At 44.6% G+C, this 16192-nt stretch overlaps 1 protein-coding gene across 1 annotated transcript in view; it reads right to left on the bottom strand.

Moving 5' to 3' along the window:
• Positions 1 to 16192, bottom strand: part of LOC133352489 (ephrin type-B receptor 2-like) — a 141525-nt gene that overhangs the window by 26262 nt on the left and 99071 nt on the right. Inside the window, 7 exon segments of the mRNA XM_061568167.1 lie at positions 7238 to 7387; positions 7632 to 7799; positions 7801 to 7848; positions 11823 to 11989; positions 11992 to 12069; positions 13169 to 13291; positions 14590 to 14657. Coding sequence (XP_061424151.1) covers positions 7238 to 7387; positions 7632 to 7799; positions 7801 to 7848; positions 11823 to 11989; positions 11992 to 12069; positions 13169 to 13291; positions 14590 to 14657 — 802 coding nt within the window.

Raw genomic sequence — 16192 nt, 5'->3', positions numbered from 1 at the left:
AAATTTAGGCCGAACGTCGCGGCAAGATGTGGCATGTGTCACCGGCACCCGGGTTTTGTTGACAAATAATTAAGCGTAAATACAAGCAGTTGGGAGAGCATTTCTTTTTTGTGCACGGCAGGAGTCATGCTCACAGCGTGTCAGGTTGAGAGTATCCATCTTGCTCCACATGAAATCCTTCAGCGCCACTTTGGAGCTAAGGGAACTGTACTCGTTACATGTCCGAGCACGAATCGAATCCAGGTCAGAGAGGTGACCGCTGAACATAGCAGCGCAGCTGCGGCTTTTTATTTATTTACTTTATTTTTTAATTGATTCCGATTAAAGCTACTGTTATTACGAACCATTTCAGTGTTTCTATTCCATAAAAAAAAAAAATTTGATAATCGCTTTGGAAATATAATCTTTTTTTTCGTTAAGGAATACCCCCATTCCAGACGGAAAACCTGGACAATCTACTTGGGCAACGTCAATAATCCCCAAGGCTTCTCACTCCTGGGGAGCTTTACAGACTGCTGCACAAAATAACAACTCAATTCTCAGCAACATCAAACCGGGTCACAGGTCGCCACTTGAGTGGGTGGTCAGCTGCAGGCATTTCCCAAACTCTGACCCACTGTGTCAACTGTCAACAAGCGAGGCGAAGGTCCAAACAACCTCGCCGATATTTTTTCTGGTGACGACACTTTTCCCCCACATAACGTGAGACAATGCCCCGTTTTTTTTTTATTTTGTTAACACGCCCAAGACAAAGAGATATAGCCTCAACAGACTCTTGAGCAACGTGCTGCTATAGCAAGCACCTATTATTAACCTTCGCGTTGCACTTAAAGGTTGCTGATGTTTACCAACCACGGCGGTTAAGTCAAATTAATGGTAAGTAAAACTACGGGGGGGGGGGGGGGGTGGCTGCGCAAGTTGAGATAACATTTTGCCGCCGATGTTATGCACGGCTGGAAATCGTTGGGATCCTAGCGGGGTAAGTTAACCACTGCCCTCCTCTCCTTCCCCATCCACCTCCCCACATAGACAAAGACCCCCTGTATAGCCTGAATATATTGTTGGAGAAAGTGCTGTTAGCGAGCACCTATGAAGGCCGGCACGGCACACGAGGGGGTGGGTGGCCAGCACCGCGCCCGGCCGCCTTTGTCTCCCCAGTGGTGATGTTTTTACACACTGACACCAGGTTACTTATTTGAGGCTGAGTCCACCTAGGGGCGGCCCAAGACTGGTTCATATAATCGTCACTGGTGTTGGCCACGAGCAGGAATCGAAGTATGCGTACACACGTGCGCAGCGCACACACACGTACACGTTCTGCCCCAAATCACGGTCTTTAAGATGCGCATTGCTAACTCACACGTCGGTCGACATGAGGACTCAGTGGCTCCGCCGACTAAACAGAGAGCTCTGTTCAAAAATACACTATGCAGTGTAGTGCCACGTAAATTTAATTTTAAGAACTCCGACCCGGAAGGCTTCCACCCATCAAAGAGCTAACTTCAATGCGAGGAGTGGGGGATGGAAATGGCTCGCGCAGCGAGACGGATCGTGCCTCGGAACGGTGCCAACCGCCAGGGCGATCCGCACGCGCACCCTCAACCCCCTCCCCCCCTCCCAGCTTGCGTCCGTGCGTGCATCCGTGCGTGCGTGCATCCGTGGCGGGCGTGCGTGCGTGCGTCGCAATGCCGTGTGTCACTCGCAGTTACACGCGCCACACCGCGCTGCGGTTAGAGCTGAGCGCGCTCACCGAACCGTAGACCGCCGAGCGGAGTTCGGCACACGGGGAAAGAAGACCGCGCAGTCGAGCAGCCTCGTATCGCTTACCGCCAGCAATGTTTCCTTGCAAGCCGGCGGTAATTGCACAAATTGCCGACAGACAGACCTCCCACAACCCCCTACCCCCCCCCCCAAAATAATGAATAACAGAATGTAAAATGCATAACTAATGTAACGTGCGTTCCATGTTTCCCGGAGTAGGATGTGCTGCTCATTAACTGTTTTTGCTATTTAGTTTTCCAGTGGTTCTTGGCAATGGAGAGGCACTCCCAGCTAAAGAAAAACCACCCAAAAATCTGATAAACATGCATAACGTATGAGTTTTGTTTTTGTATAATATATATATTTTTACCACAAACACAACAGCTACCGTGAGTATGTTAGGAGTCGGAGCATCTCGTGATGTTTCTATCGCGCGGGTTACACCCACCTCCCAAATACGGTTTGGCCAGTGTTGGAAGAGTAGGCCAAGGCACGCTCTACAGGAGCTCTCTTGATCTGATTTTAGTGGAACCCTCTGTGCCAGCGATGGCGTGAGCGAGTAAGTTTACCCAGTTGAACCTCCTCACCTCTCTTTTAACCAAAGGCTATCACCGATATTCAATCTGTGTAACACGGTATTTTGAAAGCAACCTTATTTAATAATTTAATCAAAATTAATTTACTACATTTGACAATATCCATCCAGGAGTGTGTACTCCAAACCGCACGATTGATTACCGATGACAAATGATGCACCTTGAATACTCGAACCCCACCAAACACGACCCTGCCAGCCCTGGCCATCGACTAACTATGCTGTGCCCTTTCATATTCTTGGGTGGGCAGAGGCGAAGGGGGTATTTAAGGAACTGGCACCATCGCTTCAAATGCAGCAACAGAAGATTTCATCGAACCGGCGACCAGGGACTTGGAAGTCTAGCGTGCTAACCGTTCGACCGCAGCGACATCCCACTTGTTTTAAGTGCAATGCATTACACTTGAAAATCGAACTCTTTTCAGGAAAATCGGAATGTTTAATTAGCTCGTGGGGTCAAGATGTCAGCTGATAAAATGTGACTATTAAGGTTCTCGAATGGCGCCTTCGTGTCCCCTTACAGTTTCGCCAAAAAGATTGTCCTGCTTATTGATCTTTAAGCGACCTTTTAGTATATCACTGCGTGTGTAAGATCAATCTCCACGAGGCTTGTCTCAAGAAGAGAAATAAACAAACACAAAAAAAACTCAACAGGTGTTTTCGATCACTGGGAACATAAGTTTTGCAGGAGGCAATGTTCAAACCACTAAACACAACAAAGGCTAGAATTTAATGAATGTATAGGAATGAAAATTGTACGTGAAAAAAAACCACAGACATTTTAAGTTTATGGTTCAAAAACACACATTTTGCAAGCTTCGCAATTTTTTTTTACGCAGCTGCACAGTTCACATATTTTTTCCCCGTGCTCAGCTTTGTGTTAGTTTTACGTTTGTAATTTGCGGCAACTTAATTATCGCAGAATCGAATTGAAATTAATTTGTGCGCCTTGAATAAACTTCACGTATTGTTTCTGACTATGAAACCTGACAGTTTCTTTTGCATGGCAAACCAAGGAACACAGACATATCAAATGCTATTGAAATCTCCCAGAGGGCCCTCCCTCATTCCCAAGCACAGAGCACATTGCACGCGCCACAAAATGGTGCCGTATTTATTTTGGAGTAGCTGCTTCGGGAACGTGCCAAATTGCTTTTGGCCCAATTTTGAAACAAAACTGCCCCGAATTCCACCCCTAATGCAAAACACTCCCGCTCAGCTACTTTTGAGTAAACAGTTGTGCTCGGGTTGGAAAACCTGAGCACAGATGATGTACTCCGCTCAGTGATGCGTTAATACAGTCGGTGACGGTTCCAATGTGCCATTTGTTTGCGGGAGATATGTTCCCATTCGAAGATTTTCTAATTAGCTGCAGACTATTTTTTACAATAGAAGACTATTGTAACACTTCATCACGAGCAAAGCGGGCCACAATGATCAAGGACATTACATAGTAATGAAGCAGTTAGATAATTATAATTGCCCTAATTTATGCAGTGTGAAAAGGGCTATATTTCATATGAGATTGTGGCTAAAATATAAATACATCTTTTTTTATTTTGGTGTACGTAGGTTGCATTTTAGTGATGAAGTCGGTGTAAAAATGATATACTGCATCTGAATATTAACCTTAGTGGTGGCACTTCTTCATAAAAAAGCCTTTCAATAATCTTACTAGGGAGATCAGAGCTTTAAAATATGGGCTTAAACATACAGTTGGCATGCCCCCCTTTAAACGCATCGATGAGTAATTGCATCTACTTCATCACATGAGCCATGACCTAGAACGGCACAGCACCTTGCTTATAAAATATAATTTTAGACTTTGTTTAAGAACGCACGGACAGTTAAAGAGAGGCTGCTTGCTTGCGCGATGGTTAGCGCACTGGACTTGCAGTCCAGAGGTTGACAGTTTTATCTCTCGGCATGGCAATTGAAACAAGGTTTTCCTAAATCACCCCTGCCTTAGCAGTGTAATTGGTTACACTGGTCCGCGTGGTGGGGTAAATTGTGGGTACTCATACTTCTTCCAAAAAAATCGATTTAAAGCTTCCGTGACTGCAGGGATTCATCTTCTTGGTTCTTATGGTAAAGTCACGTAGAAGGGAATTAATAAAAAAATTAAACATAATAAAATACAATTCTCACGACGTTTCGGCCACAACGCAAGCAGCCATCCTCAGGTGAAGAACAGGGCTGTTGGAAAGACAGCGTCTGAACGAACACCACCAAGCTTGGAATTGTATTTTATAATGTTTTATTTTTTTATTATTTCCCTTCTACGTGACTTTACCGTAAGAACCAAGAAGATTCTACCAAAAAATCAAGGCGGCATGAAAGAGAATGCCAGAAAACCTGCTTAGAGGGGGGGGGGGGGACCTCTCAAGCCGCCCCAAGCGAAGGTGTGCTACTCGCCAGGTTTGGCATGAGCAGGTAACTGCAGAGCTGCACTTTAACTGTCTTTAATTCTCTTTCACAGGTAGTAAACGACGTCGTCAAGGAAGCTACGCAAGCGGCAAACTGTAAAAGCCATTGAGAAGCCCAGAGCTGTCTCGATAGAGCATTTTCAACAGACACCAAATTTGCACTGAATATAGTGTAGTTCCCGTGGCAAGAAGGTGTTTTATTCATTATTCAAACTTAAATACTTTATAGTAGGCAATTTTGGATTTTATTTCACAAGCGAAGTGGCATGAAGTAGGTCATTGCTTCCGAATTGTAAAAAAAAACAAGAGGAACGCAAATGCAATATTTCTCAAGTGTTAAGATGTTTAAGTACAATACTCTTCATCTGTATTATAAATATTTATATCTGCTCAGGTATCATGTGTGTATTAAACGCATCTAATGTTAACAATTGTATATCTTATATACAGTAAATACAGTAACTCTTCTTTGGCACATGCAGTTGGAAGAATATATTGGGCTTAGATAATAAGTGTGAGAGCAATTGTTGTTACTGCTTTTAAATGTATATATGCACACCGTTATAATGTACATTTGCAATGTATGCACCATTACCTTACACAATGGTTAAATTTAATTAAACAAATATCACGATTGGTTTAATTAAACTTTTAATTACATAGTATGCTCATTCTCCAAAAAGGTAAATCACATTCCAGTCACAATGCAATTACAATGTAGTGTGGAGCGGTGGTGCAGTGGTTAGGGCACTGTGTTACGAACCCAGCCACCTGGGTTCTATTTCTGGGTCACAACTAATATTAGTAGCAAGTGATTTCAGCCTGTTTTAGATCCACTATGTAATTACATGCATATGGTTATTTACAAAAATCATTAAACATTTGTCTAATTCATATATATGCTGTCTATATAAAACAATGTTGCTTACTTAAAGTAAATATTTTATTTGACAGTTGGTAATGAAATTGTATAATGTCACATTAAGATAACCACAATTGTAATTTTTAAATATGTACATTCTGCACATGTATTGTGTATGGAATTCGTTTGATTTGGTGTGGCTTGCAGTTTAATGAATATAAAAGGCTTCTGCAATGTAGCAGAGAGCAAGCACATTCAATCGAGTGAGCTTAGCAAGTGCAATTTAACAACGCTTACGTAAAATAAATAAAAATCTCCACATCCAGTGTTTATGGACATCTTATATTTGATTCCATTTCACTGCATATGGAATAAGAACTTCAAATCAACTGGGAAAACTGAAACATTAAACAGTGTCAGATTATATAAGGCTGCTATTTATCAAACCTGCTTGTCTGTCCACGTTTTGCTAATTGGTCTAAACAAAAGCATAACAACTGTGTGGTTGATTAAAAGCTTAGTTATCCATTTTTTATAAATGTATGCATAAACATACACGTAGGAGTATTCCAATTAGCAGATGTCGGCAATATCATAAAATGCCACAATAACCTTAAGATTTCCAACTGGACCATTAAATATGGAAAAAAAAAAAACATTTGCCCAATGGATAGACGGGCTCCGACCATCAGAACGTGGATCTGCGACAAAGCATTCAGCTCACAGTAGAATGGATGCGAGTTTTAAATAACAATTTTGGATCAGCCCATCATCAAAAATAGAAGCACATTCATTAAAAGTCTGATAGTCCCATTGAAAAACTGACCTTTTGCAGTGGGAGAGTGATATTTCTGCGATTGGCTCAGATCCACTGTCAAAGAACCACCGCGTGGGTATGCCCTGACTGTGGATACTGTGGTGATGTAATGGTAGAGGTTGCCAGAGTGATCTCCCAGTCCACCCAGCAGCAGTATTAAAGGGTACACTACATCATAAGTCGATCGACAGGTCACGCTTGTTGGGGTAGAGTTGCGGGTACTTCACATGATAAGCTACTTTATTGAGTCATCATTTGTGGTGAGGTCACTTCTGAAAAGAGCTATGTAGCTCAATGGGTCTTATCTGGTAAAAAAAAAGAGTTCAAATAGTAATAGTACTCCCACCTCTTCTAAAGTGTCAGGCCAGCATGGAAGAGTAGGCCAATATATCCTCGAGTAGTGATCTCTAGATCTCCTCATCGTGGAGGCCTTTCTGCCAGCAGTGGTGTGAGTAAGATATTTGCAGGGCTGCACCTTTACTTTATTTTTGCGTCTTACACGAAGATTCCCTTCCACAGTAACATTGCTCTTGTTCTGATGCAGCCTGTCACAAATAATAATTGACATTTATAAGGCACAATTGTATCCAGGGATCTCAGTACGCCATTGCACGAAGTCCAGAGACTTTGTAGTATTTGTGTAGGCCTGCAGGTGAAACTGTTGAGTCTTTAGACAAGACCCAAACCGGGCGAGTGAGCTCGCCTGCCTAACCACTGGTGCTAGTGGGTGGCAAGTGGCCTGCAATGATTGGTGCGGGCGGGTCGGTCGAACTCACGTCCTCGTTGGTCATGTCCCAGTAGGGCCGCTCGCCGTAGGACATCACCTCCCACATGACGATGCCGTAGCTCCACACGTCGCTCGCCGACGTGAACTTGCGGTACTGGATGGCTTCAGGAGCCGTCCACCGGATGGGGATCTTTCCGCCCTGTGGAAGCAACGGTGGTCATCGGTGAAACGGCATTGTCTTGTGTGTGTGTGTTTCACAACACGTACCCAAGACAAAGATGCCCCTTGTAGCCTGTAACATACTATTCAGGCAAGTTCTGCTCGCACGCGAGGGGGAGGGCGAGTGGCGAGCACCACGCCCGGCTCCCTTTGTCTCACCAGTGGCAATGTTTACACTCATTTGAAGTGTGCAGGACGGCCGTGTGGAACGGCCGTGCGCTCACCATGCCGCTGGTGTACGTGGGATCCGTCGGGTCGTTCTCCAGGAAGCGCGACAGCCCGAAGTCGGACACCTTGCACACCAGGTTGCTGTTGACCAGGATGTTGCGAGCGGCCAGGTCGCGGTGCACGTAGTTCATGTCGGACAGGTACTTCATGCCGGCCGCGATGCCCGCGCAGCATCCCCACCAGCTGGATCACCGTGAACTGCCCGTCGTTTTGCTGTGGACGCAAAGAGTTTTTAGTTTCGATTTACACCGCGTGTACGTTGAACTTCTTTCGCACTGCACGTAACCTCAGAAGCGATCTGGGCTTCAAATGATAGCTTACAACAAAGTGGCTAATCATTTCGAAACATTCTTACCATTGGATACCTCCAGCATAATTGAACACTATGATTCGGATGCTGAAATATCCACAATGGAGGTTTTTTAGTGAGATAGCGTTAACATATATGCGTCATCAAACCTGCCACCACCCGACACAGCCAATTAGTAAGGTTTGTCACGTAGACAAAACATGCCAATTGGTTACTAGTACAGCATACCGGTGTATTGGAAAGTAAACCCTGCAACATTTACAATTCGAGTGCGATGCAATTACAACAAGCATCATCATGACATCAGCTTCATCCTCTTGATGCAGAGTTTTTTCAATTTTCTGATTTGAAGAAAAGTGTCCTCTTTCTGAGATACCACTTGCCACTGATGTTAGCCGTGGCCGGGAGTGAAATTCAGGTTACCAAGTTCACGGCAGTGGCCTACCATTGCACCACCGCTCCACCCCCAGTCTCTGCCGTAGGATTGTGCCGTTTCCAGCAACCCTGCCTGCTAACGATAAATAATCTCTGCCCCATTTCTTGTTTGAGCGGGGAGGCATTTTGACATTTTACTTAATAAATCTGACAAATGCAAACGACCTCGGAGTGACGGCGTTCGTGTTAATGCTGTACACGGAATGTCAGCAAAATGTGGATTTTCCTCCTCTTAATTGTCTCAGGCCCGAGGCTGTGCCCCTTATTAACGCGTGCGTGCAACTGCCAAGAAAAGAAAAGGCACGTCTTTATGGACTGTTAGCGGAGCTTCAATGGGACTGGCAGCAGCCTACCTTGACAGCCTGCCTCGAATTACCGTCGGATGTTTGGACATGTTGAGAGAATATATACTCGACGCGGGGTCGAGCAGGAGCATTTGGACACTGTTTAGAAGTGCAGGATGCCGCTGTTTGGCTTTCTATTTCGAACGCGGGTAGATGTAAAGGAAATTGCTTCGTTATTTCACCAGCAAGGCAGCGTGAGCACGGACGCGTTTGCATGCCTGCTCTGCACATTAAACATAATCGTCGTAGCATTTTAACAGACCTTCGACAAAATCGCTGCCGAATGAAGACCGCTCTCCACAACTTTTTGTCACGGGGGAATCGTTTCACCGGGCACTTCATCACGATGGTCAAGGCCGGTTTGGCAATGGGTGCTGCACCGGTTAAGATGTCGACTTGCTACAGATATCAATAATGGCCAGCAATTAAACTCCGGTTGCTGGGTTTATGATTGTGCAAAGCGATGCGCCACTGGCTCCATTTAAGTATATATGAGCCGTTTTATATTATAAATAATCATATTTGATTAACCAGTCAAAGATGATCAACTTCTGTTCCATATAATCAATTATCTGTTGATTATCTGGATCTCAGAAAAAACACAGGGGTAGAATGATGAATTTTTTAACTGTTAGCCTCAGTAATTAAGCTCACGATAGAATAATCGGATCGTGTGAATCACAATCCAATTCCTATATGCTGCACCTGTTAAGTTCACACGCCACTCCTGAAGTCAACAGTGGTACCACCATTCATGGGAATGTTAATAAGAAACAATTGTTTGAATCAAATCGTGAGCCTGACTGAGCAATTAATCGAATCGCTGTGGAGGTGAATGGTTAACGCCCCCGACCATTGCAGCCTAAGCATCGTCAAGTTAGGCAATGCATGCAGCAGCCCATATGGCAACAATGGTACAGATACATTGTTACCAAATACTCAACTGACGTGTTAATTTGTCATCCATTAAACCTCAAGAGTTAACACTGAAAAACATTGCTTTTTGGGAATGAACACATGTTGTTTCACAATTAAAATATTAAATACATTTATATAACCATGACCCACTTTACAATCCATTTAGAATTTAGTTCAAAATCGCACGCTCAATGCCGAGCGATGTTTGTTGTTTCTTCATTGGCAGTTATTTTTTTATTTCGTAAAGGAGAAATAATTTAGTGGGCAATGCTTTTAATCACAGAAAGAGAATAACAGTGTCCATTGTGTGCCTCCCTAAATAATGTTTCGGTTTGCATTACATTTTAATACACTTACTCCTGCATTTCTCATACATTCATAATTTTATCATTATACCCGAGCTCAATACGAAGTTACTTTTATTGAGCACATCATTTATAATGTGATGCATACTTTGGTAAAGTTACTGTGTAGGCTGACATTATCATTATTATTTTAAATCTCGTTTTTTTTTTTACTGTCCGAGCTAACAAGATGTTTCCCGAGATGTGTGGATGTGACAAGATAATTCACAATTCAAGTGAAATGCAAAGATGGAGATGACTTGCATTGCCACATGGGTCACTCGTTGTTTAATCAGGCATAGCCTGTAACAGTAAAATCTCACCCATTATTTTAGGCATTCCACATATAAACAGCAGATATGAATAATAATTTGCTGTTACATAAACAGTTTTCTGGCCAAATGTATGTCCTGACCTTGGATAAGCGAGCACATTTTTTAATTACAAAATAGGAAACCAAACATGTCATCATGCTTGGGTTTAGCAAAAACAAAACGTGTGTTTAGATTTCCACAATACCGTTAATTATGCCACTGCATTATATTTTAGACAGCCATCAACGTAATTATCTTACAAAATAAATCAGAATTGGTGCAAAAAGATAAACTGCCACTTGGCTTAAATAAAAATTGGAGTGGTAATCACCTCCATTGGTACTGCTGTGAAAACAATCACACACTCCACATTTCTGTGACAGGGACAGGTATCTCCATAAATAAAGAAAAAAACTGTCGTTGAATTCTCAACAGGAGTATTTATTTTATCTGACCAAAGATGTATAATGAGTTGACCTCCAAGCCAAATTCAACTCATGACCTTTCCACTGTAAAATAGGCACTCTATCCACCGCACGAGTATTTAAAAGTATCAAATTATAACAAATAAAAAATAAAATAGTTATTTCACTCTTAAGCCAACAAATCCATTGGTGCACAAAAGGCCCTGCAGAAATTAATTTGCCCTGTTCTCTAAAAAATATGTATAATACTTCAATAACCACCCTTCATAATCCAATAAATCCTCCAGGAATCTCAATACATTTCTTCAGACATGCTTTCCACATTGGGGTGTTTGGTCAATGGAAGTAGTGAGCATTAGGCAAGTGGAGGGATCCAGAGTTCTGAGTGAAAATCCACGGACATTCAACAAAGCACTGACATCTTCAGACCACCTGGTATTCCCAGGCAGTCTCCAATGCAAGCACTGACCAGGCACAATTCTACCGAGCTTCTGAGATCTGAAACATCATGCACATTCAAGATGTTTTGGTAACAGGCATGACCCACCGACCCACCAACCCCACTAGGCAAAGCACTTAGATTACCAAGTCGCATCGCTACGACTGGCCCAATGAGCGATACCATTTACTGCGGAAGTTTTCACAGCTGCGCTCTACATCTCTCCGATGTGCTTCCTGGTTTTACCGTTTACTGCGTATTGTTCAGCACCATGTACCGAAGATGCTACAAACCACGCGGTGTAAAACATAGGGACATCGTCCCGAACAGCAAGCAGCACAACTTCAACTTGCTGAACTTCTTTCGCACCGTACGTAGACAATAACGCCAATTGCAGGTGCGGAAGAAGGACAACCAACGAGACGGGAAAAAGCGGTTTGAAAGAAATCAGCTTTCAATTCATATTTAAAAACGCATAGCTCCAGTGGCTTACGAATATCGGAAGGAAGAGCGTCCAAGACCCAAAACCACATTGACAAGCGATACCATCGGAGAGCGATACAAACGTTGTAGAGGCCGCAGGCAACACGTGGATAGATACAGACAGGTGGGGGGGGGGATCTCATTGTCGGCTTTTCTACCGAGTGGGGGGTCTTACCCGAAGGAACGAGTCGAGCGATCCGTTCTCCATGAACTCGGTGACGATCATCACGGGCCTGCTCTTGGTGACCACCCCCTCCAGGCGGATGATGTTGGGGTGGTCGAACTGGCCCATGATGCTCGCCTCGCTGAGGAAGTCTCGCCGCTGCTTCTCGGTGTAGGCAACTTGAGGGTCTTGATGGCCACGTACATCTCCCGCTTGCCCGGCATGCGCAGCCTGCCACGGCACACCTCGCCGAACTCGCCTGCCGGGGGGGAAAGACAGCGGCAATGGCTCAACGGGGTTTGCCTGGCATCTGGCCGCTCGATTTAAATGCCCCACCCACCCACCACCCCTGTGCTTCCACCCAGCAGCTCCGAGTGACGACTTTCCGTTACATCTCAATGCCCCGCTGCGGCATGGCTAAGGGGACCGCCAGCGACAGCTGTCCCTACGTGGTACAAAGTGTTTGTGAACACTGTCCTGAAAATGGACAAATTCTGCTGATAGGGGACAATGCTAATATGTTTTTCCCCTTTGAATTAATTTGCGAGTCGTGTTTTAGAAATATATTTGGCAAATTTGGAGCATAATACCGGCACACATGGCCTACTCTTATTCTGGTAACATCAATAGGATCTTTGTGATTCTCTGTGTAGCAGACCCTGCATGTATGTTTAATAGTACCAGGGAAGCTGCTGGGCTCGAACCGTGAACCTCTGCAACAGGCGGCAAATGCGCTACCGCTGGGCCGCGCCACCGCCCCAATAACTATGGTGGTGGTGGAAGCGACAGCAGCAATAGTGGCGGCAGCAGCAGCAGCAGCAGTACCACATCAAGCGGCAGTCAATACGGCAAAGTGACACGTCTGGCCACGTGTGTCAGCGAGCAAGAGCAAACGAGCAAGTGGTGCTGTCTGCGTATGTGGGTCAAAGACAAAGCAAAGTCACAGTGTCTCACACTGCTCAAATGTGCGTGTGTATGTAATACTTCTATCGCATTGTGCGTAGCCAACCGTGGATAGGGTGTTGGTTCAGTGGAGGCAATATCACAAGTCCTGTTGACATCCAAAAGAGGTAATATATTTTTTACAAGAACTCCAGTCAACTCCTAAACCAGGATTTGAAGGGGGGCAATCTTCATCATCACCATCATAATTTATTATTCATACCGTGCCTCCCATGCAGTACATCTTGAGCGGAGCGCTTGAACCACTATGCCGCCCATGAGCATTGTGTATCTATCTGCACTGCACGTAATATAGCGGGAACGCACAGCCTCGGCGTAGGCCATTCATCTGCAACGCACGCGCACGCACGGGCCCACGTAAAGCTCCACAAATGATGTGATCAGCCGTGGCTTACCCGAGCCGATGACTTGCTCAATCGTCACACAGGATATATCTATCTCGCGGGCAAATTCACGGATGGCTTCATTCGGATCTTCATATGTGAAGGGATCAATGTACATCTTCATTCCTGGAGTGGCTGTACGGAGCGGACGACAAATTAAAAGGAACTCAAAAAAACACATCAAGCACAAATCATATAAAAGAGCGCAAAGAAGGGAAAAAATGCAAGTGTTTGATTGCAGATGTGAACAGCAAAAATGGGAATGATTTCTGTGACAAGGTGATGGCGTGACAGGGTGGTTTAAAAATGTGGATTTTGCTTTTTTTCCTCCAGGTTTCGCAGAGGTCAGCAAGCCAAGCCATCTTTTTTTTGTATTCCATGCTGGCAAAGGAGATGGAGTGTATGATGGGAAGGGCTACAGTTGCGGTACGTTTGAAGCACGCCAAGGCATTGCCAAGAACAGTGCATTTTTTACATTTAGAACTTATAAGGTAACAACTTAAGCTTCAGCTCAAACCATAACCAATTGAAGAGTATATATATATATCACGAAATTCACGAAAATAACTGCCGAGAGCCAACTGTAGTTGCACGCGCACAAAGAATGTACGTTCGAAACTTCAGGCTCTGTCAATGACTCTTGGTAAAAGGGAAAAAAATAGGGTGAAATGTCATAAGATTAGGAAAATGAAACTCGTACAGAAAACGCTGTGCACTCCAGAACAGCTCATACATCAACTGGGAGATGTACACAGTCACGTCTGTAACGCCTTCAGGGTCCGAGTGCCTCAGTCTCCACCCCATACAACGCATTAATGTTAAAAACAATGTCAAATATGCTGCATTAGAGCCAGCAGGGCTATGTGTTACATGAAAGTTATGCAGCATTAGGCTTCACAGACTTGTTTCACATGTTTTTTTTTTATGGGTGCTCCTTATAGCAGCTGCCCCTTTGCCAGCACGTGGGAAAGGAATTAATGCATATGTGGCCATTATGTGAACAGCTGCACATTTTGTGGAAGTTACACTTGCTATGTGAATAATACTCATTTGCATCTTTCCTTTGTAAATGTATTATTACTTGTGAAGTTGTGATAAAAAGTGTTATTACATAAAACAAATAGCCAAACGGGAGAGTGGAAAAAAATGTATCCGCATTAATGTGTCGCATTATGTTTCGGGTCATTACAGAAGCTGAAGCATTCTTCTGTGGTTTTGGCTTCAACAGCGACATATTTAAAGAACCTTACAATTATATATTTTTTGGTGCACGATGAATGTCAAGTAAAATAAAAGAGGAAAAACAATTCCACACACACAAAACTCACATTTGGAAATCCATGCATTACTTGAAATGAGTGAATGGCCACTAACACATGGTTTCAGTTATAATTAAAGTTTTGGGTACAAACCTTTAAATTCAATATACTCACAGTGGCCAGTGTGATACTGCTGCAGCTTGTCTGTGTACTCTGGATCGGGTCGTCCGTAACTGCGTTTCCTGTCCAACGAAATGAAACGTCCGTTAATCAGCCGAAAATATTAACATGTCGCGGCAGTCAAATCGTTTTTCCTTGTCATTTTTGAGCTTTGCCGAGCAGCGAGTGGTCACTGGTCTTGCCACGGACAGAATTCCACGCGCTCATCAGGGAATATTAAGCACGGTAATTCTAACTGCTACCATGGAGAGGGAGAGGCCGGGGAGAACTTTACATTAATGAAACTTTTACGTCTGATGCCGTCCGCAAACAAAGTTATTCAGGCCCCAGCTCGAAATCCTCGGGGGGGATATCGCAACAGATGTGCGTAGTTCACATTTCCCTGTAGCCAAAACGCGCCGCACCAACGTCCGTAGGGCGGGCGTTTTTTGAGAGCGGCTGAACACTTAAGGGCTTTTAGCTTGGCCCACACTGTGCAGCGTGATTGACAGAGGCTGCTTTAATTCAATAAGAAATCAAGTCGGCCACAGAATTAATACAGCTTATCATAACGCACGTGCAAGCGCACGGACAGACATGCTGCCTCGCGGATGCACTTACGTACGAATGGACAAAAGATGGCCAAAAATGTGTACGTACGTATCGTGCAATACAATGCGCAAAGACATCACAGGTGATGCACAAGGTGTGTGGCTCTCCGGTGTGTTTTCGGGTTGTACCGCGTGTTGTTCGGCGCAATGTCCGACAAATGTCAAACCGAACGTTCAGTTCCAGAAGAGGGCTCCCCCAGCAACTGGAGCAAAATGTCAGACATGGCGCTGAACCATACGAGGTACAAACCCGAAGACACATTGGAGGGCTATACAACGCAACCGCAAACCCCTACGCAGTAGCACATAAGCGGCTTGCTACGAAAAATTAAGCACCAAATCATTGTCACGTCAAGTGAGCTCAAAGCAAGTCGCTGTAGACCAATAGATACCTGCAGATGGCAACATGCATGCTTCCAATAACGAGAGAATCTCCATTCCCATTTTTTTTTTCCAATTAGGAAAGCACCGCACGGCACACAGCCCCCTCTCGCGAGCCACATGGCGCCTCAAAGCGAGCAGCGACACGTGGTGTCGATCGCTCAACGAGAGCGATTACAAGCGTCAGGCGTTCATCCTCTCGGCCCGGTGAAACCACGAGGGCCATCGCTGAACCCATTTGCATTAAAACCGGCCGACAATAACCCCTCGGACAAAAGACTGCTCCCCTCTCCCTGCCTCCTGGAGGGGGGAGCGCGTGGTCGCGTCAACCCCAATCGAATCGCTGCCATTTTATTCGCACCGCCATGCAAAGGCTGCAGTCCGCACGCCGTGCGGTCCGCGTGTGCCTGACTGCGGAGGTATGGGTTGGTGTTGGGAATGTATCACACCCTTTTGTTGTTTTTCTTTCGCAACTGAACAACTTGTGTTTTTTCAACACCGGACATTCATTCGCAGCCAGACCCGGAAGCAACCTCATCAATTTGGCATTACTTCACATGTTCGCCCTTGGGAGGATTGAAAAACAGATGTTCTTTGATGGCAAGAGTGTTTATAAATATTCTCTC

This window comes from Lethenteron reissneri, chromosome 40, assembly GCF_015708825.2.
Source record: "Lethenteron reissneri isolate LAM-NWPU_2019-01 chromosome 40, ASM1570882v1, whole genome shotgun sequence".
Taxonomy (NCBI): Eukaryota; Metazoa; Chordata; class Hyperoartia; order Petromyzontiformes; family Petromyzontidae; genus Lethenteron; species Lethenteron reissneri.
Note: the sequence above shows the minus strand (reverse complement) of the source record. Positions and strands in the feature narration are given on the sequence as shown.